This window comes from Pungitius pungitius, chromosome 2 (assembly GCF_949316345.1).
Source record: "Pungitius pungitius chromosome 2, fPunPun2.1, whole genome shotgun sequence".
In the NCBI taxonomy this organism is placed as follows: Eukaryota; Metazoa; Chordata; class Actinopteri; order Perciformes; family Gasterosteidae; genus Pungitius; species Pungitius pungitius.
Window position 1 is genome coordinate 21,200,117 of NC_084901.1, and position 24,884 is coordinate 21,225,000.

The following is a 24,884-nucleotide window of genomic DNA, read 5'->3' on the forward strand; positions in this document are numbered from 1 at the left end:
GGGGTCCCGCTTGCAACCCGGGCAGCCCGCGGCGAGGATGGCCGGCGGCCGCGGCTGCGCGAGCTCCCTGTGGTCGGGCACCGACCGTGTCCGCATCGGAGAGCGCCTCAAGGCGACGCTCGCCGGGGTGCTGGAGCTGGAGCTGCTCAGGTGCAAGCACCTGGAGATGGTGGACACCGCTCTGGAGGAGCGAGCCTCCGCTGGACCGAACGGCAACAGCAACGCCGAGGAGCCGCGGGCGGCGGAGGAGGAGGCGAGCGGATGCCCGGAGAGCGCCGCCTCGGAAGCGCAGCGCGGCTCTGCGACATCCCGCAGGCAACAGGTCAGTCAGTGCGTCTGTCACGGAGCTCTACATGACGAGATTATTAAATATGGATGCGGGGATTATGGTGATCTGGCAATAAGCCGGTCCCTCTGCGGCTCAAATCCATCCGCTGGGGCAGAGCATTCAACCGATTGAGCTGGTGCCAGGGGATATCCGTGCATCGTTTTACAATGTAACACTGTGTGACAAATGTCATAGCGCCCAGGGTGCCGGGAGTAGTCCAGTCTGCCTGGCTCTGTGCCCTGGCTCAAGGTTAGAGAGGAGGATGTGATGGGGGGTACAGGCGCTAAAATCAGGTGCAGGTATTGAAACCCACTGCTGCAGGTCTGGCTGCTAGAAGCTCAACCGCTGTAAAGGTCACTTTGGCACCCAGTTTGCATTCAAATGGCTCCCAACGTGAAGGTAGACGCCACCTCATCTGTCATGTTAGAGCAAAAGAAAAGTGCAGTTTTGATCCTGAGATCTTAATAGCTGAGGTGAATCCTTCAATCTGAAGGGTTGTGATGTTTGATCTTCGAACACACCGATAAAGTGACCCATTTCCCAACCGTGCCCTGAAATGCATACACGGGTCCTTTTGTTATGTGGATGGGGGGAATGTGGGTTGACCTGCAATAGAGGTGGACAGATACCGATGTTGTTGGTAGTTCGGTTTGTTTTTTTCTATATTTGAGCCTGTAAAGAGATTCAAAATCTGTTGGAAATGAGAGGAGAAATGTGATGGCGAGTACACCAAAAATGTTTTTCTGGGTAGAAATGGGACATGATATCGTTAATTTTAAATGGGCATTGGCAAGAACATATTCAGCCTGGAGGTGAAGAATTTTGTCAGTTAGAGGATTGACAGCAACTGTTTTGAAAAGGAATTCATCTTTCAATTAATTTACTAAATTAAAATTGATAAACGCTCCTCACTAACTTCCTGAATGTGAGGATGTGCTACTTTTTTCTTTCTCTTTTTAATATTATACTGAATCCATTTTGGTTTTGGACTGTTGTTGGAAGCGAAGCGAGCAAACCTGAAGCCGTAACCTTGGGCACTCGGAAACTGTGATCTCGGGATCGTCTCCACACCAGTGACATGACAGCTTTGTGTTGTTTTCTGAGGCTGCTGGTGCTGCATTAATGCCATTGTATTGTTATTCTGAGAAATGAACAGACACTTCATCCACTTTGCACCCAGTGTTGTTACACCGTGAATATGTGTGCGAGATACTAATGAGCCGCATTAGTCAGCGGCCTGCAGCGCATTGATGCATGTTCCGTCTAAAACAGACCACAGCTGAGGTCACCTTTTGCAAAACATCTATCTGACAAAATGCTATTTAGGTGTAGCACCTACAGGTTTGCACTGAAGATAATCCGTTTTTTTCCGCTGTCCGCGCAAGCAGCAGAAACGGCAGTCCCATCTGAAGGTTTCTGCATGGACGCGCGGCCCATAATGTGCCGCCCACCTTCCAACATCTTCTCTTCTCGCCCCTCCCGCAGTGCCGAGAGCTCCTGCAGAGAGGCCGAGCAGCATTGCTCATTCTCACCTCTGAAGGGAGCTGCCGGTGCAGCGGAGCGGGTTGGCCCTGGGCCCTCTGCCAGGGGCCGAGGGCCTCCGCCAACACAAACACAAACACAACATTTGCTTAAATGGAGACTAGTTGTTCCTCGTCGGTTTCGAAAGTCAGCACGTCGAGTTGGAACTGCAGCGGGAGAGAGAACGCGGTCGAGGAAGTGGATGTTTATTTACTCTCACAGAGGTGGAAAAGTCATGCTTCTTAATGTTTCATCCCCAAACGTTTTACCAGAAATTCACTACTTGTTGACAAAGACGAGTTGATTTGCTGTTAAAAATAGAACTATTTTGTGAACTGAGGTTTGGATGACTCACAACCTAATGCGCTCTACTTTGTTATTGTTTGCTTTGGAATTAAACTTGAAATGTGAATAAACATTTCTCACTTTTGGGCAGGATGGGGATCATGGCTGGTTAGAGTCATCTGTGATGGAAAACATGCTATTTTAAATGATCGTTTTAATCATTTATCTCCTTTAATCCATGTTCTGGCATTGTGACGCACACTAGTGTTTGATAGAAGAAAATATACCCTAAAAAGTACATAGAAATCATTTCAAAATGAGAAAGAAAAACTGTGTGTAACATTTTAATCTTTTCACGGTTTTTCTTCCTTCAGAATGGGAGCCGAGGCCGAATTGTTGCCGTTTATTGCTCAGAGTTCAAAAACAAAATTCTCCTCGCAGAAGGAAGCACATTAAGGAAAGAGGGGGGATCATGAGCGGAAGCTTCCTTGAATTCACATTAACTTCACATTGGGCGATTATTCGTTAGACAGAAATAGACCAAATGACTTGACAATCGGCAGATGAATTGATGATAAAGATAATAGTTTTAATACACTGTATGTGAGCTTGTCTCTGCAACCCTGCAGCCCTGAATGCTCTCTTACTGAAGGCAGCCTGCCTTGAAATGAGCTTCAGTGTTGGAAAGCATCATCTTACACGGAGAACCATTATCCTGACTCGTGGAGTGAAATAGCTTTTGTCTCTTGGTTCCTGCCTCGGGATCCTTCTGGGGTCACCGAAAAAACCCAAAACGAGGCTGTGACTGGCTAATACTTCCATGTCACCTGACCGTTTCAGAATAGCTACGGCCCACGTTAACCCCCCCCCGACCCCCCCCACTCAGCCGGTGAACATGAAGGTGCACAGCGTGGGCAATTCCACCTTTTACAAAGAACGCCCGCTCCTGTTGGAGCAAATGATTCTGCCTCAACATGGACACCGCTCCCCTCGCTTAAATGACATAATGCACTTCTTAAGGGGAGGTGTGCTGCTCGTGCAGCTGCCGCCGCTGTAGCATTATTTTCCGATCGACCCATGCATCTCCGTCGTGTTGCTCCAGCGGGACTGAGCTGCACCCTCACGTGAAGGAATATCATGTTACAGATCCCTGAGCAGACCCCCACCCACTGGCCCCGTATGATTCGATCATCCGCTGGTCTCTGTGTAACATTATCCTGTAATGTGCAATGCATTATGCTGCTGGGGGATAATATGGAGGAGCTGAAGGAGAGACTTCAAGCTGAGGCCCTTACAGAAGCAGATTGATAAAAACGTGTTGTTTTATGGCAGGAAGAAGAAAGTTTAAGCGAGTGGGACCTTGCGGCAGAACAGTTCACAGTCAACAGCCGGAGTGGATCGCCGTGGATGAGTTAAATGTTCTGCCGGGCCTGTTGTGGTTCTGTGTGGGAGGAGAAGCGAGCGGTCGTAGCTATGGTGAGCACGGGGCGGCTGGCTCGATGGATATCACAGAAGTGGGAGGAGAGGGGGGCGGGGGGTTGTTGTCAAGGGGAGTGCGGGGGTGGTGGGGGTCCTTCAAGATGCCCTTCTCCCTCACCCAGCAACCGCTCGCCCCCTCCCCACCTCACCCTGCCTTCACCGCCCTCACTCACTCAGTGACTCACTCTTTTATTCCTCTCTGTTTTTAGGTCCCTCTCACTCTTTTTTTTTTTTTAACCACTGAGCTTCAATTCACTTTAGATTTACTGAAAAGGGGGGGGGGTGTATGGGTATAGGGGGGATAGAAGAGAGTAAAAGCTCCTAATCTCACACAAAAAAGGGAGTTAAGACAGGTCAAAGTCTCAGCTCTTTCTCCAACTTCTGTTCCCTCCTTCCCTCCTCACTCCATCCCCCCTTTCCCCTTCTGCTGCTCCGGCTGCTCTTTGTTACGTCATCTGTCGTCTCCCATTGTCTTCTGCCTCCCCCCGTCCCCTCCACCTCCCTTCTCTCCCCTGTCAGCCCGGCAGTGAGTCACTACCTGTATTGTTTCCTCAGTAAGAGGAGGATTGATCAGTGCCACTCACAGTGTTTCTGTTGTCCGGGCCCGATCAGTGTGATGCAGGGGCTCCTCTTGGCTGCTCTCCTGGAGGGGCTGGGGATTTGGAGGATAATTGGAGGAAGGAGAGGAGAGGAGGGGGGGGGGGGACTCACTAATCTAGGAAATGGAGGCACTTTGCTTTACTTGACGGGTGCGATCGTTGTTTTTTTGTGTGTGTGTGTGTGTGTGTGTGTGTGTGTGTGTGTGTGTGTGTGTGATAAGGCGTTCTCATTTGTGGGCTTTCCGGTAAGCGGCGCCACGTCGCCGTAGTGTCTCTGGTAAAGGACGTCATGGACGTTCCTCCTTGCACAAGTGCAGCCTTACTGCCCGGGATAGGAAGCAACCAACCAGTACTGTGTTTAAGTATCGTCCTACGATGCTACATTCTAACTCTCCTCCACTACATTCAGTGGGAAATACTGCACTTTTTACTCCAATACTTGTATCTGCCACCTCCAGTTTCATCAGCTCCTCTTAACAAGCAGTGAGTGGTGAAAACAATGCTTCTTCCATACAGTTGGTAGAAAGAAACCCATGGATTTTAATACCATAATTAATTATATTAGTCTGTGTTGTTTTATTACAAATACAACCAGCTTGAATGATGTGATTTTGTTTTGTTGTATAAACTAGAACGGAACTTGTTTTCACACTCAAGGCTGAGTTGGAGCGATTTATAAGAGGTGGTAGGTACCGCTGCGTGGGGAGGTCACTCTTAGTGTGTCATCATGCAGCGAAATGTCCCTAATATTTATTTTTCACTTCTAGTGTAGCAAATAAGGCATCCACTCTGTACCATTATGAGGGAATCCTGTTATTACAGCCATTGGATGATCTCGTCCATGTCAAATTAGACCAAATCTAATCTGGGTCATTTCATCAAGGTCTACAGTCCCTGGTCTAACTTTTCACATGTTTGGTTTTTCCTCCTCAGGCCGCGTCTCCCTCAGATGTAGTGAAAGCGCCCTGTCAGAGCGCCACTGGGGACGGTCATTCGGGGGACGGGGCGGTCCATTCCTCTTCTTGCAGGGGGAGTACCTCCCGCTGGTCCACTCTGTCCTGGGACGCGCCGTCCGACCTGCTCTCGCCACCAACACCAGACGGCGTTGGCGCGGCCCATCTGGACAGTGACTCCAGACCTAGTTCAGGTAAGTAGACGCACCTGTTTTCAGTGGTTCAGTGTTCGGCCCACAGCTCTGACCTGAACAGTGTGCAACACACTGTGTGTCACCCTCTGATATCACCACAGCTCACATTGTGTAAGAGAAATGCTATTAAACATTAACCGGGCTCTTTTTTCCTTGTGTTTACTTGGAGTCAGGGACTTGGCACTGACTCATTTGTTTCTTTCTCTCTGTCAACCTTTCGTGCCAAACACTTTTTCACTCTCATGGTAACTGTGCTCTTTGTGTTTCTACAACTCAGACAGTCCTCTCCCTGCTATCTACTCCTGCACGCCTTCTTTAATACCATTCTTTACTCTCTTGTAAAGGGTGAACTGAAACGGCCACGGCATTATTTCAGAATTCTAGGTTTGGAGTTAGTTTTGTTGCTTAACGTTGTCATTCTTACAAACATTTAAATCAAATTAGGGTTTTTGTTATACTAATGTGGGCCTTGACAGTGTTCACAGTGCCTTCATGGTACTTGTTAGACAAACACAGGATCCTGTATTGTGATGCCTTCCTATTGGAATTTATGTGACTAAAGTTTGAGTTTCGATATAGACAATATCTTTGTTTAACTGGTTTTCGTTTACCTCCCTTACTACCGAGTTCCATCCAAGTTATAGAAAACATCATATATTTTCTCAAGAAAGAGTTAAAGAGTATATTTTTAACTTCAAATTAGCAAAATAATAAAGGAAGAGAAAACCAAGAAGTTAGTAATAGCACAAAGTACACAATGCAATCATAATCTTATTTAATGCTTGTTAATTATAACAAGCAGTAAATAACATCAGGATTACATTATTAAATCTAATCAATTCTTACATATAGCCACTTATATATCCACATAAGTAACGTACATAATTAACTTTTCCTCACTCTTTTTTTTTTAGGCTTCTATTCAGTGAGCGGGAGCTCTCTCTCAGACTCTTGCTACTCGGTGTCCAGTGACGCTGCTCAGGGGGGATCGGGGCCACCTGCCAGACCCCTGAAGCCGTGGGAGCAGGTTTCTCTGTCCGCCGACAACACTGACATCCTGTGGTCAGAAAGTGCTGCTCCTCAACAGCGTCCTGCATCGCAGAGCAGCCCGGAGGATGCTGGACTCACAGAGGGCACACCTGCTCCAGGTGAGCTGGGTTTAGTGCATGCCATGTTCATCCATTCGTGTAATATAGCAGGTTTAAAACATCAACCGGAGACTGCTCAGTGTAGTCCTCTGGCCGTGAAGTCATGTAGAGTTCTTATGCCCGGAAATAAAAAGCAAAATGTTTGGTGTGAAATTCTCTTCTTCTCTTGTCTCTTTCAGTCCAAAGTGACGTTGAAGGGACGGGTCTGGGCTTTTTGTCTGATCTTTGCCCGGGACTCTGTGACTCCCTGATGTCTTCCCTTCTCGAGTCCACCTCCTCTTCTCTCCATCCACACCCGCAGATGGACCCTCGCTACTGCACAGACCTGGTGTCCCGTCGGAACAAAGAGGTGTACCCCTACCCCAGCCCGCTGCACGCTGTCGCCCTCCAGAGCCCCCTCTTCACCTCCCAGAACCGGGAGCAATCGGCCTCTCCGAGCCCCGAAGGACCCCGAATAGATGAATCCCCAGAGTCTAACGCTGATCCAGCCCTGCTCCTCCAGCCTCAGCCGCCCCCTGTCTTGGCTTCTTTAACCCAGCTGGAGCAGTACATCTCTCGACTTGCTCGCCAGCACCAAAGTCGAGTAACCTCCTCCACCGCCGACCTCACTTCAGCTGCCACCCCAGGTCAAGTCCGGCACAGAGGCTTTTGCACCCCTGGCCAAAGTCACGGTTCTACGCAGTCCCTTTCGGCCTTTGAGAGCCGCGGCACACCCTCCACCCTGCCAGGGGGCAGCATCACTCCGTCTAAGTCACTGCTGGGAAACTCCGCCCGAATCAGCCTGAGCACCGCCGGGAAAAAAGCCACGAGAAATTCAATCAACCTGGGTAACCTTCCTTCAGCAACTGGAGAGGACGTGAACATAAATCTGCACTTGAACCTCAACTTAAACCTGACTCCTGGGTTAAATTCTAGTGGAGGCCTGCTGGATGATCCCAAAAATGGCAGCTGTGGAGCCTTGAAGAAGGACTTTGCTCCAGCTTCCACGGCCTCAGCTACTTCGCTCTCATCCGCTACACCCACCCCGACAGTTAGAACTCGGCCTCGCATTTCAACATGTCCAAGCAGCCTGAGCCACCGCAGTTCCCTGGAGGTCACTTCAGGGTCTGGAGCCAGTCCTGGATTCGGGTCGTCTAACTTCTGTCGCTCGTTAGACTGGAGCAACGGTGCTCCACCTGACACTGGACCACCGGTGTTTGGGGCAAATCCTGGACCAGCTGCTAGGTCTCAGCGAAGTAGCTTCATCCAAGAGTCCTGCTCCAGTCCCAAGATAAGCGAAGACTCCCCAATGGTGGAGGAGATCTCCCGCCTCTCAGGCCTCTCCAGGTCTGTCGTTGTGGGACTGATGGAACAAGGCGTGGAGCTGGACATTGACTGCTTCCAAACAGATACTGCGGGCGAGGTGAGGGCCCACAGTAAAACTCACTTGACTGCCCAGCCAGATCAGTCACATGACTATACTAGACTGACCGAACCGAATCCCCAGAGACCGATACAGCTGTCTCTCAGTGTCACCCATTCTCCGCAGTCTCAGTCCAGCCTCACCCCTCCTCTCTCACACTCTAGCAGCCCCATACACCCTTATCAGTCCATCCACATTCCCTCTCCCCACTACACCTCACACTGCCACTACCGGCAGGTCCCTTCGCCATCCGACCTTCCCTCCTCCACAGCCTCCTCCCCCGCCTCCCGCCCCACCACCAGGGGCCGATCCCCTCCCCGGCCTCTCCAGCCATCCCCTCTGGGTGCCACCCCGCTCTCTGTTTTCCGACGCGACGCGCCTTTCCAGTGCTCCCTGCCTCGCACCAGTACGAGGAGCTCTCCCTCGGAGCATGGCGGTATCCAGCCGAGGGGTGGATCGCTTCGGCAGAATGGGGGCGGAAGTGGGGCTGGTAGCGGGTGGAAGAGGGTTGAGGGGGAGGGGCTTTATAAAGGAAAACACGCCTCTCACAATTTGATCCGGGCGTCCACGGTAAGCAGCTATGACAAGAGAGAGGACTATAGCTCAGATTGGGCTGAGGGAGAGGAGGGGGAGCGATCAGCGGCCCAGACACCCAAGAAGACCTCCAACAAACTCTGGAAGGGCTTTGAGGGACGCCTGTGGGGCAAAGAGTCTGAAAGCGAAAGAGAGGAGATGGACAGAGCGGAGTATGGCTACGGGTGGAGGAGAAACAGCGTTGGAAGCTGGAGGAAGGAGCACCGAAGGGGGAAGGCTTCCTCTGGCAGCAATGACAAGAGGCCCAAAGTGGAGAACTCGCCCCTCTTCTCAAAGCAGAGGGGGAAGGAAGATGGGGAGAGACGTAGCACCAGCCTCAGGCTTTCCAGGAGGGCGTTGTTCAGGAGTGAGTCCCAAGGCTTGCTGGTGTCCCGTAACCACGGCGAGGAGCCGCCAAAGCGGGCACACTGGGTCTCCTCATTAGATGTCGGGCATGGAGGCGTAGGACTGCGCAAATACGAGGCCAGACCGCCGAGAGCAGAGGAAGACAAACGTCTGTCCTCCACAGCAAGCCTCTTTAACCTCTCTCGCTCACAGAGCCTGGAAGGCAGCTGCCATTCCCTCTCTCCTCTCTCCTCCCCTTCATTCTCTCCATCCCCTCCTCCACGGATGGCCCTGCAGCGCTCTCGATCACTGAGAGACTTGGGGAGGAAAGTGTTTGGCTCCATGAGGTCTCTCAGTCTCAAACGGAAGCCCTCCAAGAAGTGACACGTGACCTATTAAAACCATCACAGTTATTCTAAGTGTTATTTTGAAAACAACCATGATGGCTGGTATTATATTTCATGTAAAAGGGAGTGCCATCATTTTACAGCTTCAAGGACTTATGATCAATCAGTCTGATACACTGGTTTTATGATATCTGCTTTTGTCCACTGCCAGTACGACAGAAGTTCCTCTCAGGCACATACAGTCTGTAAAACCTGCTATTCATTTTGCTCTTGGCTCATTCATCTTAGTAAATTTATAAAGACTTGTATAGCCTCTCAAAAAAGAAAACATTTTTTTCCAGCACCATAGTATTTTGCAGCCAATTGATTTCATTGTCATCCAATGTCTTTCCTCACTGGCATTGTTTTATTGTAGATTATGCACCCTACAATAACGAGGGTGAGCTTTGTAGGGTGCAGCAAGGCCTGCATTGAAACGTCAGTGAAGGAAACATAGCAACACAACCTTATTTTGGGATGAACATTTACTTCTACGAACTACAAATTGTCTTAATCATTGTGGGTTTTGGTGTAGTTTTTCATGGTGTGAATGTTGTGCCAAAGGATTGTACATCTAAAGCTAAAAGCAGAGCCTTGCTGTAACTATGGGTATGAATGTGGTATATGCCTGCATGCTGCTCTGTGACTATTTCAGTGAATATATCTATTGTGAGAATGTGATATTCCTTTTTTTAAGGGCACCAGTGCCTCTGAAGTACAATCATATTGGCCAGATAATGACCAAAACCAAGCAAATACTTTTACTTGTTATTGTGCTCAGGATTTTACAATAAATATTGAATTATTAAAAGATATTATTCGAGACATGTGGCATCTCATTGATTACAAATAATAAAATAACTATAACTGAACATGTACTATGCCTGATATATCTACATTATACAATATTTTATAACGTAGTTTGTTAAAAAGACATCAGAGACTGGATTTATTTAAAATATATATTTTACCAGAAAACTCACAAAATTGCATTCACAGTTCTGACCAGACATCTGCAATAATGAAGGCATAATCTGAATTTAGTGCATTTTGAGTCTCACTTTAGCTCTCAGAGGCATTATTGAGAACTATCCAAACGGATTAGAGCTTTGCATCTGTGTTGCTAGGAAACTTCTCCATATTCTCCTTTCTATTTTGAGCAGCGACATCTTTCGTTTCATTTTTGACTCCCAGTATTCTCTGAGGTTTTTGATTCTCTTTCTTTCTTATGCTCAACCAATAAACACCTAAAAAGGTAACATGTGTTCAGACGTGGGAACACTCTTCAGTTGGTTTTGTAATCAGTTGAGGCTGATCCGAGTCTCTCAGTTTGAGGCTTCATTTGGTGCGTTTAGCTGCTTGGCTAAAACTCCTTCACCGCCTCTGTGGGTTTGGTTAATCCCTTCTTCAGAGCCACTCTTCATGCTGGGGGAAAACATGCCTCGGTACATGGCCTTCTCTCTTTGTAAATCCTGACTCAGTTTCTCCTCGACCCTCTGCAGGTGTTTCCTCACATTGGCATCTGAGACGGAAAAAAGAAGACATTTTATTTTAGAAAGATAATTACAACAGGACAAATAAAATCCCATATACAATGTGAATTAATGAGCGTCTGAGCTGCTTCGGCTGGATTATTTGCCCCATGATGAGACGTTTTAAGGCTCAAAGTGTCCCCAGTCCTCATGTTAACTGGCTTTAGCTTCATATTTAACAGAGGGACATGAGTGATATCGAGCTCCTCAGCCAACCCTTGGCAAAAAACAATTTAAATATTACAAATACATCATGACAGATCCTTTTATTCCCTCAAGGGTATGTTGCTATATTAGGAGGTTATCAAATATGAAATAGAATCAATACAATCTTTACCGATATGTGTACACTGTACTAAGAAAAGGAAGCTGTACAAATGAGAACCAATAGAGACTAGTCTCTTAAACGATTTGTGCAAACAAGTGGGCTTTGGATGACCCCGTTGGCGAGCCGGCTCTTCTTCCTACCGTTGGGCTGCTCTCTGCAGGCCCGGGTGAGGTACTGTTTGGCACCGTGTGCATCTCCCATCTCCAGGGTGGCCACTCCCGCCCTGTAGAGCGCTTTGGCATCACCGGGCCGCCACTGCAGCACCCGCAGGCTGTAGTCCCGCACGCGAGAGTAGTCAACGCTGGTCCTCTGCAGCAAACAGGCTGAAAGAGAAATATTTATACAAATATGTAATACTAATAATAATGCAAGTTCCACTATAAAAGAAGCAAATTAATTGCAGAAGGACTTTTTCACTGCAAGGACCATCAGCAGATGAAACTGCTACATAACACTCTAGTACTTTACAGCACTGGCATTGTCGTGATGATAATTACCAGCTAAGTTGTTGTAGCAGTCCCCCTGTGTGTTCCTTAGTGAAGCCTCCTGCTCGGGGGAGAGAGCCGGCATCTCGGGTCCGAACCCCTTCACTGACACCATCACATCGGGGTCGAGGCCTCGGAGAACCAGCAGAGCTCGGTGGTAGCGTCCAATGGCCGAGCGAATGTTCTTATCCTTGTAGAAAACATTGCCTTCCGTTTTTATTCGGGCTGCTTCCTCGAGAGAAGTCCAAACCTGCTTTACGGAAGCATGTTGGTGTCCAGAAAAGCCGGGCAATGGCGCTTCCCCTTGCACGTCCATACTCTCGTCTCCTCCTGCAGCCTCCATCTCTGCAGTGGAGCTAGTTAGCTGTTGAGATGATTACGTACATTGCATATTAATACGGGTTTTAATGAGCCGTTTTTGTTGTTGTAATAACTCTACTGCAGGAGAAGATTGATTTCTTAGAAAACTGATAATCATAAATGCAGCGGGAGCATGTGGGAAAGGTGTGCTGCACCTGAGAGCAGCTTCCAGGCTCCTTCTAACGTGATGTAACGTCTAACGTTTTGAACCGTAATCGTTAGCGTTGGTTTGTAGCTTCGGCTAACGGAGCTAGCGGGGTTAGCACGCCAACTTCCCCCCGCTACCCGCACACTAGCTAACTCGTGCGTTTCAGTGACTATTTTAACCGCTCTGGTGATATGAATCCACGATGGGTCAATGGCTCACCTTGTTCGCAACCGGAAAAAATGAGAATCAACGGTACTTCTTGCAGTGGACTAACGTTACCATTCTGCTGTCGTACCCGGTTCTTCCTTGTTCACAACTTGGACCTTTTGCGGCGTTACTGCCACAGCCAGGATCACCCGGGAATTACAGTCAGTCGAGTCAGCTGTAACGTCGCATTTATTAAATGCATGACACTCTTTGTATCCATTGCTCCAATTTGAATTTTAATTAAATGTTTGAAAACACATTTGAACAATCGTAAGGGGAAATGTATCATGTGTCACCAAATCGGTTAAATCAGGGGTCCCCAACCACCGGGCCGCGGGCCAATTAGTACCGTGCCGCCACCACAGAAAGGTAAAATGCGGAGATCACCCTCCATGAATTGGAGGCCATCTGCGCGTCCTTGTAGTAGCCAATGATGAGTTGTATAAGTGGTTATATTTACAGATTTCTTCTGACAAAAGCTCTTTAAACTGATTCATTCTCTCGTTAAAAATCTGGCGGTGTTATGCTGTGAAACCGGAAATGTGAGAAAAGATGTAGTTAGCAGACCAATCACAGCCTTGCGGGCTGCATGAGGCTTTGACGCTGGTCTAGAAAAAATGGTCGAAAGAAGCGAGAAGGGGCACACAAGGGGTTCTTGCTTTCTCTGAAAACGCAGAACCATAAACTAGGCTTAACTGGCCCAGCTGTGACATGTGTCTGTGTGTATTCTCTGCTCAGGAAGACATTGCTCCAATACATTTGTTCACATTTATGTTCACTGCCATATCAATGTTCAAAATTCATTCGATTTTTACTTCCAAACATTTTTAATTCTCTAGCCACATATTTTTTTAAAGAGAGGAATTCTTCCACCATATTAGGTCAAGAATATTTTGTTTGTGCAAAAACACAAACCTGTAAACATCCCATTGAATCATTTTTCATTCAATCAGTCTGATTTGCGGTTAACATTAATTCAATCTCATCAACTCCGTGTTCCTTCTCGTCTGTTTTGGTGACCCCGTTGCTCACTAACGTTGGTTTCTTTGGCGGTTTGTCGGTTTTCACCTTAAATACGTCCCACCTCCCTGGAATCAGTCCTCTGTTGAATATCAGTGAGGCTAGGTAGGAGAACAACAAAGTAACAAACATGTTGGACAACATGCAGATCGTCTGAACAGGAGCGTGCTGGACGTATACGCCATTCTCAAGCGTGCAACCCGGGAGGTGGAGAACAATGGGCAGTCCTATCGTTGGCTCGCCGCTCAGCACTCTCATGACCACTGTGACAACCAGGCCCACGATGGAGCCATAGCCGTTGGAGATGTGAAAGAACAGGACACAGACGAGTTGGGGGAACATGACGGTGTAGGTTATGCCTGAGCCCAGGATCCAGAAAAACATAACGCTGTTGTGTACGAAGGTGAGCGCGGTGCCGGCCAGGCCCGCCAACACCACCGTGGCACGGATCACCCACTGGAGCTCCCTATCCGACGCCTGCGGGAGGAAGGAAGCCATTGAGCCCAAAACAGAAAAAAGGGGATGACCACAAGTGTCATCTTTCACTCAGGTCTCCTCTTACCGTGGTCCTCATCATGTTCCTATAGATGTTGGACGTGAAGATGGAGGCGGCGGACAATAAAGCAGAGTCTGTCGAGGACATCACTGCAGCGGCTATCGCTCCGATGCCGATGATGGAGATGTATTGTGGGGTGAGGTGCTGCAGAACAATGGGCAGCACCTGACTGGCCTCGCCGCGCTCGTATGGGCTTGGGGAGCCGTACGCGGTTGTGTTCCAATCTGAGGCCAAAAATGGGACGCAAGTTAGCCGCACAGCCTTTCTACACGTTTGCTGTCTGTTGCTATCGCTGCACCTGTTGATGCTGCCACTGCTCCGATCAGCACGCCTGGGATCCCGAGTATAAAGATGAGAGGAGCTGCCACAAAACAGGTGATACGGGCTGTAGCTGATGAGGCAGCCGACAGCGTCCTCTGGTGGAAGTCCTGGTATCCAAGGTTACCTAATGACTTTGGGAAAAAAATGAAGAAAAAAAGACCCTTACACAGTGGGAACGCGTATTGTTAGTGTCATCCTGACCTTTTTAGTAGTTGTGTCGTCTGACTTCACATTTAATTTCCAGGTAACCACAAACGGTTGCACAATGGTGTTGTTTTCATTACTATATGTGGGATCAATGGAACTAGGATCAGCCTTATATAAACACACTGACAAATGAGAAACAAAAGGTCAAGAGTCAGACCAACAATCAAAGACCACTTTCTTGTTGTCTGACAACCTTGTTGTATAGTGAACTGTACCTACAGTATCATTAGTAGTAAAAATGAATTTGCCAGTTCCAATACTGCACACGGTTTGTTTGGAAGTTTGGAACATAAAAAAGGAAGTATCACTGATATTATTTATTTATAAAATATGTCATTTATATTATTATTAGGGCCGGGACTCGATTAAAAATATTGATCTAATTAATTAGAGGCTTTGTAATTAATTGATCGAAATTAATTGCATTTTAATTGCATAAATATTTGACCTGAGAACAGTGAGAAGTAATTTTTTTCACATGGATTTTTATTTGTGTTCAACCAATTCCAGCAGACAAGTGTAGAAATAGCATATTTAGAAATATAGTACTTTCAGAAATTCAGGTAGCCTATAGGTAAGTAGACCTTCTGTAAACTATGTTTTTTTAAGTAAACCCAATACTTTCAAGTACATTCAGAACATTGGTTATTTTTTCAGACGTGGACTTAGTTACCCTGGTCCTTAAACCAGTCATCTGGTGCAGTGTGGGATGGGTGTGGGTCCTTGTAACGTCCACGCTAGCTGCTAATTGTTTTGCGTTGAGGTTATACTTGAGGCTCGATCTGAATTCCTTGTTGCACAGCTTGCACACAACCATGCTCTTATCGACGCTTCCCTCCGTGTGTTTATTATAATAAGATTTCCCATTCACGGGTCCAACCGCGGTGCAAAAAAGAAGTGTAAAAATGTGTAAAAAATGTTTAATGTGTTATTTTTTGTGTAATTAATTAATCTTAATTCACATTGTGATTAATTAATCGTAATTAACGCGCTAAAGTCCCGGCCCTAATTATTATATACTACTTAGCTATCCATAAATATGTCACAACATCCTATTTCTGTGGGAGAGTGTGGATTTGAACAGAAATGTAATTTGACCCTACCTTTTTATACAGTTGGGATGCACAGGTGTTTTGGCTGTCATAGTAGCCACTAAAGCCCAAAGTGCAAAGATCTTAACAAGCAATGCACGTGAAAGAACCATACCCACCTGTGTGTTTTGCAAGAAGTTAGGACACGGTCTACACGTCTACAAGTCCACAAGTGTCGCAGATGTGTCCAAACACCAGTTCCTGATTGAGTGAAGTTCATTCAAAGCGAGAGACTATGCTTCGGATGTTTGAGCCCCGGTCATCAATCCAAGAGTTGCAGTAGCCGGCTGGCCTGTGACACCTGCTCAAAACGTCATCCTACATCCTTACACAAAGATCGCTTAAAGCAAGAACCAAGGCTAGAATCCTCTAAAGAAATAAGCTGTAGCAATGAAAGAAAGCCACAATCAACACAACGACAAGACAACATCCAGGAAAGCCCAACTAACAGAGTTGTGCAAGATGGCAACAGTACACAGACTTCAGCAATAGTTCCTGTTTATGTGTCAACTCTAAGTGATTCAAACAAGGAAGTTCTTGTCTATGCACTGCTAGATTCACAAAGTGATTCTTCATTCATTCTTGAGGAAGAAGCAAACGTTCTGGATACAGACATGGAACCAGTGAATTTGAAACTATCTACAATGTCGTCAAAGGGAACAATTGTACCTTGTAAAAGACTCAAAGACTTACAAATAAGAGGGCTATTCACCTCTAAGAAGATAACAGTACCAACAATATACAGTCGCGAATTCATACCAGCTAATAGTACACATATTCCAACTCAAGAGACTGCTAAAGCATGGCCTCATCTGCAACATCTCGTAACACATTGCGCCACCAAAAGAATGCAAAAATGGTCTGCTTATTGGGTACAACTGCCCTCAAGCGCTAATGCCTAGAGCAGTCGTGTGTGGGGAAGATGACCAACCCTTCGCTCAGAAAACTGATCTAGGTTGGAGCATAGTGAGTTACCTGAAACAAACCCGAAGGTCAAGCTCAAAAGAGAAGTTCATTATGTCTGCAAGACTCAGATCAAGGAAGAGGATGCCGCTGAAAGTCGGGACCAATTTGACCAGAAGACAGTTAAATTTATCGAAAGAAATTTCTATGTTGACGATGGACTGGTCAGCGTGGCGTCTGATGCTGAGGCAATCAACCTCATCAAAGAAGCAAGACAGCTTTGCAGCACAGGCAAGCTCAGACTGCATAGGTTTGTGTCTAACAGCGGCAATGTATTAAAAGCCATACCAAAGGAAGAGTGCGTTGAAAGCGTCAAAGACCTCGACATGGCTCTCGGAGAGCCACTCATGGAAAGAGCTCTCGGTGTTCAATGGTGTCTGTCCTCTGATGACTTTCAGTTCAGAGTCAAGGAGCACCCACTGACAAGAAGAGGAGTGCTATCTACGGTAGCCTCCATCTACGACCCATTAGGGTTCGTAGCCCCATTTATTCTCCTCGGAAAGCAGATATTGCAGCAACTGTGTGGAGATAAGGTTGGCCACTCCCAGAAGAAACCAGAACACAGTGGGAATCGTGGGTACAAGATCTTCAGACTTATCTGATGTAAGGATCAGAAGGTGCTATGTTCCAGCAAACTTCAGTGAAGTCCAACAGTACCAGCTTCACCACTTCTCCGACGCCAGCGTCACAGGCTACGGGGAGTGCACTTATCTCAGAGCCATCAACACCAGTGGAGATGTACACTGTTCATTAGTCATGGGTAAGGCATGTGTTGCACCGACAAAGGTCACCACAATACCACGACTTGAGTTAGCAAAGGTCTCATTTCTAAAACAAGTCAAGTCACAAGCGTCTGGGAAAGACAAGAAGCTGAGCTTTTCATAATCAAATTGGTTCAAACGGAAGCATTTGGCAATGAAATCAAAAGCATAAAGAAATGCAAGGACGTCAACCCAAAAGACCAAACAAACAAACTATACAAGCTATGTCCCTTCATAGATGAGTATGGTTTGCTCAGGGTGGGAGGACATTTAACCAGATCAGAGCTTCACCCACACGTCAAACATCCTGCTATCTTATCAAAGGCAAGCCATGTGTCTTCGTTGCTCATCAAACACTACCATGAGAAAGTACATCACCAAGGAAGAGGAATAACTGTAAATTAATTGTGATTCAATGGAATATGGGTCACAGGATGCAGCAGTGCAGTTGCTTCACACATTTACAAGTGCACAAGCTGCAGAAGGTACAGACGTGGTACACATGATCCAAAGATGGCAGATCTGCCAGAAGAAAGATTGGAAGCGACTGCTCCATTCACATATTGTGGCATGGATTGCTTTGAACCATTCTATGTGAAAGAAGGGAGAAAAGAACTGAAAAGGTATGGCCTTCTTTTCACTTGTATGTGCGATACATATTGAAATGCTTGATGACCTCACTTCAGATGCTTTCATTAATGCACTCCGCGCATTCATTGCAATACGTGGTAATGTAAAACAGTTGAGATGTGATCAAGGCACCAATTTTGTTGGCGCTAGTTTGTGAGTCAGGATGTTTACCTGCGCAAAAGATGGCGCCAGGTACAGTTCTTGACAAACGAATTCTGGACAAGGTGGAAAAAGGAGTACCTTCTTAGTCTTCAACAAAGACAAATATGGCAAAAAGATTGGCAAGAGTAACACAAGTGTACTCTAGCACTGATGGACGAGTCAGGAAAATAAAACTGTTAATGAGTGATTAAACCCAGTCTATCTTGACAGGCCTGTACAGAAGACTGTCTTACTGCTTGAAGCAGATTGAATGTCATGGATGTTTGAGAAAGGAAATCCCAAAAATTGTGATTTGGTGGGAGTTTGGCTGTCATGAATGTAATTCACGTCATTTGTATTGTATATTGATGCACAGGTATATTTGTTTGTTCTCTGAAATATTTGTTTGTTTGGTTTGTGGGGTGGGTCTATAATTGTGTGGTTGGTTTCGGGGGGGATGTTTTGGTGTGACAAAGCTGTGAGGTCAGTCGCGATGGAGCTCAGCAACGGGATTGTCATTTTCATGTAGCTCCCATAGTGGTGGTGGTTCCTAGAGTTTGCTCGTTCCCTCTTGGATGTGTGCAGCCAGTGAGGTACGTTTGTTTTCTGTTATCTGTTTGATATGTTCTTATGATGTCCGCTAAAAGACGATCGACATGTGTCACGTGTTTTTTAGTTCGACGGTGGATACCAACGTTTACAAATGGATGGAATAAATCCGGCAGTACGAATCATGGTCTCGTGTGTTTCCTGGAGGGAGTGATAGGTGTTACTAACCCTAAGAATGACTCTGTTGTTTTATAGAGTTCCCACCAAGCCGTAATATGGAGACTCCACTCACAATACCAGAACCCTAAAACTGCAGCAGCTCAATGGAATTGAGCCATTATTTTTTGGACTATTTACACTTGATTTTACTGCTGTGTCAGATATATCCCTTACCAATATTAGGAAATTATCGATCCACCTCCATGCTCTTTCTTTATCCACCGAACCAACCCAGGGGGCCTGGTAGGTAAAATTGAAAGCCGTTTTGGTGATGTCAGTTGAATGGGTGTTCATAAAGATGAAGGGGACACATAGCCACTGCAGAAAAGACAATAAACCACTGACTTAGACCATGGCAGAACATATGAGATGTTGTGGGACAAGAGAAAACAAACAAAAAAATATTAGCGATCTTTATAATTGTTTCAAGAAAGGCTTTTGGAAAAGATTGAGGAACTCACCAAACTGAGGAATATGAGAGTTAGCTGTATGATGTCTGTGTATGCGACCGAGTAGAGGCCTCCCAGCAGTGTGTAGATGATGGCTACTGAGGCAGAGATCCAAATGCAAACAGAATAGGGCAAATCCAGGATCACGGCCATTGTTGCACCTTAAAAAGTAACACAACACCTGCCAGACTCGTACACTAAATGCATACATTTCAAAATAATTACTATGGTGGTGGGGCGTGGCAGGGGAAGTAGTTCGACCCGGCGGCAGATGGAACAAAGCCAAAAGAACCCCTCACCCCATGGTAGAGTTGTATTGTGTAAAGTGTACTTAAAATGTAGTCTAACGAGTTGCTGAAGCCAATCGATGTGAACACTGTAAAATCTTTTACGGGGTAAGAGGCGAAAGGATCAAATGACAGTTGCTTTCATCGTTCAGGCATCATAATATATTTCAGCGTTTCCTCGACCGTTGGTGGTTGGTGTTTGACACCAGGCTTGTTAGTCTATTGTTTGCGAGTTAAAGGTAGGTTTCCTCACATTTTCAGGAAATGATGTAATTTCCACACCGTGCAAAAAGAGATTAGATTAGAAAATAAGAGTATGTGTAAGTGTCACTGTGATTTACCTAAGCCAATTAGAGTTCCTGTAACCCAGATGATGTCGGATATCAGCAATGCCAGTGACAGAACTGCACTTATTGCATTTCCATATTTGATCTGGAACGGGTCCATCATGGTCACATATCTTCTGTCTCTCATTGTCTTTGCGAAGAAAAGTCCACCTTAGGAATTGACAAAGAGGGAGAGATTGTTTTCACAGTGTATTCTTTTTTATTACACGCATTATTCTTTACTGCCTGTAGGATTTCCTCCAGGATAAATACAATTTTGCATATCTCATTTTATAATCACTTCACTATCGGGGATGTGATTTAAAAGACAGATCCGCCCCAGCCGAAACCAGGTTGAATTCTTGTATTTTGGAAGTAATACACACAAGATATCATTATTAAGGTGTCTGAAAAGCTTTCTCACCAACAATGAAAGACAGGGCTGCTGATGCTGGCATGACAGCCCACGTCAGTCCCATAGTCGGAGTGTACACTACCTCAGTCAGACCCATAATGAAGCCCCCTCCAACAAATGTAGCTGTAGGAAAAATACACACATTCCCTAAAATTGTGAGACATTTTACAATTTTAAATCATATTATAATGTTAAAATGCCACAATAAAGTCTTTTAAAAAGAAAGTCTGAGATTATTGTTAATATTTGGTGCCCTACATAGCAAGCATGTCCACCTACTTCAAAAAAATGTCAAACCCTCTAAAGATGTCGTGTGTTGTTCTGTCTTGTTAACATTGTGTAAATATTTGTGTATATGTGCGTAGGCCTAACCAGCGGGGAAAAAACAGGTTATGTATCATCTTAAGAATGTCCTCCAGGCATAGGCATTAAGACTAGATTTAAATAAAGAAACCTAGGGATCAACATGCAGCACATTGCAATAGCTTTAAATTTCTCAAAAGTCAAACGTACCCCAGAAACAAATTTTATGTGACTTTTATTCGGCTGACCCTCCCCCCGTCCCCAACACTCACCTGTCATCGTGAAGACTCCCACCACCAGGCTGATCCCCCTGTTGCCCAGCAGTGTGATCTCTGTTTGGTCCCCCTGGCTGCTCTTCTGCAGCCGCTTGCTCTTGACGGAGGCCCAGATACCGGTGCCCAGCACCAGCAGGTAGAAGAGCACCATCACCACTAGTCCCGGGACGTTGAGGCTCATCGTGCAGCGGCTCACTGACTGATTGTGGCTCCCACTTCTCTCACCCACCTTGCATGTAGAAACAAGCTGAGCTGGTTATGTGAGAAAATACACCTATCTGCTCAGGCTGCTCTAATGAGATGCTCACTCATCAGGGAAAAAACTCCTAATGACACCTCACTGAAAGACAAATGTGTCTTCGTCTGAATAGTGGCATCAATACACATCAAAATACGCTCTTTATTATCAATGTATGTACTTTATTATTTATTATTATATTATCTGACGAGTCAACACATCAGAATAAATAGATAACAATGTTAATTAAATGTGTAGAATATAAGATGCAACTTTTTGCACTACAATGTTGTGGTTGAATTAATACTATGTCAAATGTTCATGAATTAACATATTATGTGCCAGTACCCATGCCAGTAGACGCCCCAGGCAGGGTAACTGCAAACTGATAAAACTAGGCATGTTTGATGATGATTAGGAAATCAACCGTAACGTCATCGTAAACATATCCCTAAAGGGGGTTTACAGTTCATTTCTCTCTTCCCATGCTGTTCCCTTGTTGGATGCCTATGGATTTTAGCTAAAGGGGTTTGTTATTATTTCATTATTAAGAACTCATGTTGGTAGCCTACTCTGTATTGTCAATATGAAAAATAAAAAATAAAATTGAGTGGATGAGAAATATATCTCAGTCATTGTCAATGTAGAAAATTTAACTTGATTGATCTACATTAATTTGATTTACCTGAAAGTGTTTTTTACGGATATAAAAGTTGTTTTTCACAAAAACTAGCCTTGTTAGCCTGGTATTCGAAAGTGATGCAAGACCTGTATGTACTTGTACTTGGTCTGAAACGCAATGGAAATATTGCAGTTTAAGTGGTCACATTTTTCTTTGTGAAATATTACAGTGTCCCATCCCCAAACTGCATCAGAAGTTTCGACTGTACAGAACCTTTTTTGATTTTGCCACTTAGACACATGGTGGCTTTAACGCATCATGCGTCAATCCTGGCTTCTAATCATAATACTGTTGCTTTGCTGCGACCCCTGCTCTCTTGCTAATGGGGTTTTGTCCATATTTAGACTTGGTTGGACTAGCGAGACAAATAACCAATAACAGCAGCAAGGTCAAAATATGTCTTCTCCCTGAACTCGGCTGCTATTATGGGAAGCCTCTGAGCTTTATCAGCAGTCAAAACACCACAAAGTTAATCTGCCAGTAACACAGACAGGTGCACCAATGCGTTGGTTCGACTAGGTCCATGCTCCTAAATGCAGTCCTGAAGACCCTGAATTAAATATTCAAAGTTAGATAAAAAAAGGAAAAACAACTGACAACAACTTTAACTCTAAAGTAGGAGTAAGAGTAAAACGCTAAACAAGAGCGAGAGAGCTATGCTCTCGGTTCTGTGAGGCTGTGAGGCACCGGGGATTTGACCTACACGCCTGTGTCATGCAAGGACAATGCTAGCATGCTAATGTTTAATCTATGGGGTGGATAAGAAGACCGTACAGTGATGCTGCTCGGCCTTCATTCCAATCTTTTACTGTGGCTACTAGCAGCATTGCAGCAAAAAAATCCCTCAAGGCCCAAATATAATTTTTCCTTGAGACCGACAATCAAAAGAGACGTCTGTAAAAGTGCCGACTGGATGATTGGAACTATAAACAAGGTCAATTAAAAGTCTTTCTAGGCTGAATTTGTGTTATATTTGTAAAAACAGTTCTTATAAAACATTAACTTAACCAGGTGTTAACCAGGTGATGTTTTCCAGGTGTACCATCTTTTGCCTGATGAGTAATATTTAATGAGCCTAGTCTTGTGTATTCATTTCCAGTTTTCACTGTTCATAAGTCATATTACATCTATAGTTTTTGAAATATTGGAATTTTTCATATATATTTATATTTATGAACTTATAAACTTTCAAATTTGATCTTCTTGTCTTATCTCATTCACCTTTGGAAAGATTCTTCTGTTTTAACTTATTTCATGATGTAAATATTAATTCCTGAATTGACTTTCAAATGATAATTTCCTGGAATGGCTTACTATCAATCTACAAAAATCCATTTTCAAGAGTGGCGTATGGTTTAGTTTGTATGTGCAAACATTTGACCACTACGAACAGGGTTTAAGTCTGATTTACAGATATTTATTTCATGAAATGTATATTTGGTTTTTTTTGTCAGTTTGTTTTTTATTTTGAAAATAAACCAATTGCTTATGTTACAATTAAGTCACCTGCCTTTTTATACTGTTGAGCAATTCAACGTACCTATGCAGATGCAAAATTGTTGAAATTTCAGTTTATGTTACATATAATAGACCATTAATATAACAATTGTTGTATGTATTGAACATTCTAAGGGCCTGTGATGCTCGCACTAGAGACAACGACCACAATACGGGGACTGAGGTGCAGATAACCGTTGAGTGCATTTATATTTTGGCTGAAAACAATGTTAGACAGATTAAATACTGATTAGTCTAAATTTGTACAGATCGAAATTTACAGATCTGAATTTCAGATGAGGTTTCAACATCATACCTAGATATTTCCCCTTTTACAATTTGTGATGAAGTAAGCTACTATAGATTTAAAACACGTAGTACAATTATTGTTGCAATATCGCAACCACATGCCACAGAAATTAACTAGAATTACAGAATTATGTGACGTAGCACGAAATGGATCTATCCCAGTCAAAGCAGCCCAACATTACCTCACAATTAATATTTCCTTCCAGCTCTGCTCACTTGTCCTAAGTGTTTACTGTATATCAGACTGATCTTGTTTAATGTTGGCAAACAAAGTTCAATTCATGCTAATGCCAAAAATGAGTTGCAAGTCCAAATTTAGAAAGAAGTAGTTACAGCTTTCTGTTGACTGCAATATCTCTGGTTTACTCACCAGCCTGCTGAGCCGTCCGCCTGTCGGCTGCCTGTGTGAATGAATTTGGGTTCATTCAGGCTCCCTTCTTCTTCTCCTCTCCTCTTCGCTTCTCACCTCTCTCTTTGTCTATTTGTCGGTCTGCCACATCATACTTCTTTCGTAAAGCAGGAAGTAGATACTTGGTAAGAGTCAATGTCACTTGTTTTTTATCCAATGTCTTGTCGATAAAACAATAAAAGTATCAATTATTGGTTATTTATGAATCTGAGACATGCTAACGATATCCTTAAGCCATAAACTTATGGACAAAAAAATCTTTCAAGATGCAACAAAGAATGTTAGATAAATCAATGCAAACCGGACTGCTGCTTAAAGCCTACTATCAATTCACCAGTTTCAAGGTAGATTCAGCATTAAATATTGTTTACACCTTATCAGGACTGTCTAATGAATCAAAATCAGCTTCATAGGCAAAGTATTTTTGCACATAAAACAAGATTGACTCTACTTTCTGGCAACTCTCACAAGATAAAACAATAATTTTATTAGTCACACTGTGGTGACATTAAGCATAGGTTAAAGTTCAAACAAGCGCACGGTACAAATAAAACAAGATAAAAAACAAGAATCTTTAACAACTTAAATTAAATATTGTATGTACAGCCACAATGACTGCTATACCTTATTTCAGGAAGGAAGGAGCTGGGATAGGAGGTGTTGTCCAAGTGTTCTCCATCCGGGATGATACCATTTTTTTTTACCCCAGACATGAGGCAAAGTTGAAATTTAATGAAGCCCAATAATGCAAGGGATTTGAAGACAGTTTTGACACCAGTTGAACCACTGCCATGTCTTTCCACTTTTGGAAATTGGAAGCAAAGTTGTCATCCCAAGCGGACAGTGGTGTGGAAGACAGTCAGAAAAGGCTCATGATCATGTTTGGGCAAAATAAATCTGTGTCGAGCAAATTTATACCTGCCTGAAGGATTTGTAAGTCTTGACGGTGGTACTGAAAATGTA

At 44.8% G+C, this 24,884-nt stretch overlaps 3 protein-coding genes across 5 annotated transcripts; 1 reads left to right on the forward strand and 2 right to left on the reverse strand.

Annotated features, from left to right (window-relative positions):
• The first annotated feature begins 37 nt into the window (after nt 1-37).
• Nucleotides 38-9,879, forward strand: si:ch211-168f7.5 (mucin-5AC). Its single transcript, XM_037462118.2, has 4 exons — nt 38-322; nt 5,146-5,359; nt 6,274-6,507; nt 6,687-9,879. Exons 1-4 carry the CDS (start codon nt 38-40, stop codon nt 9,209-9,211), a joined length of 3,258 nt encoding a protein of 1,085 aa, XP_037318015.2. The 3' UTR covers nt 9,212-9,879.
• A 320-nt stretch (nt 9,880-10,199) lies between these two features.
• On the reverse strand, nt 10,200-12,450 carry ttc9c (tetratricopeptide repeat domain 9C). Of its 3 annotated transcripts, none has more exons than XM_037462160.2 (4): nt 12,362-12,450; nt 11,571-11,922; nt 11,214-11,396; nt 10,200-10,735 (listed from the first exon to the last, which is right to left on the reverse strand). In XM_037462160.2, the coding sequence occupies exons 2-4, from the start codon at nt 11,899-11,901 to the stop codon at nt 10,539-10,541; spliced, it is 711 nt and encodes a 236-aa protein (XP_037318057.2). In that variant the 5' UTR covers nt 11,902-11,922; nt 12,362-12,450; the 3' UTR covers nt 10,200-10,538. The 3 variants fall into 3 exon arrangements, with proteins under 3 accessions (XP_037318057.2, XP_037318058.2, XP_037318056.2); XM_037462161.2 differs by lacking the exon at nt 12,362-12,450 and adding an exon at nt 12,074-12,279; XM_037462159.2 differs by having other exon boundaries at nt 10,205-10,735; nt 12,286-12,440.
• A 510-nt stretch (nt 12,451-12,960) lies between these two features.
• Nucleotides 12,961-24,877, reverse strand: LOC119211319 (high-affinity choline transporter 1-like). The gene is made up of 10 exons (XM_037462137.2): nt 24,546-24,877; nt 23,883-24,018; nt 20,784-21,015; nt 20,218-20,331; nt 19,809-19,964; nt 19,193-19,341; nt 18,906-19,049; nt 14,148-14,301; nt 13,856-14,073; nt 12,961-13,770 (listed from the first exon to the last, which is right to left on the reverse strand). Exons 3-10 carry the CDS (start codon nt 20,965-20,967, stop codon nt 13,219-13,221), a joined length of 1,671 nt encoding a protein of 556 aa, XP_037318034.2. The 5' UTR covers nt 20,968-21,015; nt 23,883-24,018; nt 24,546-24,877; the 3' UTR covers nt 12,961-13,218.
• Between the last annotated feature and the right edge of the window lie 7 nt (nt 24,878-24,884).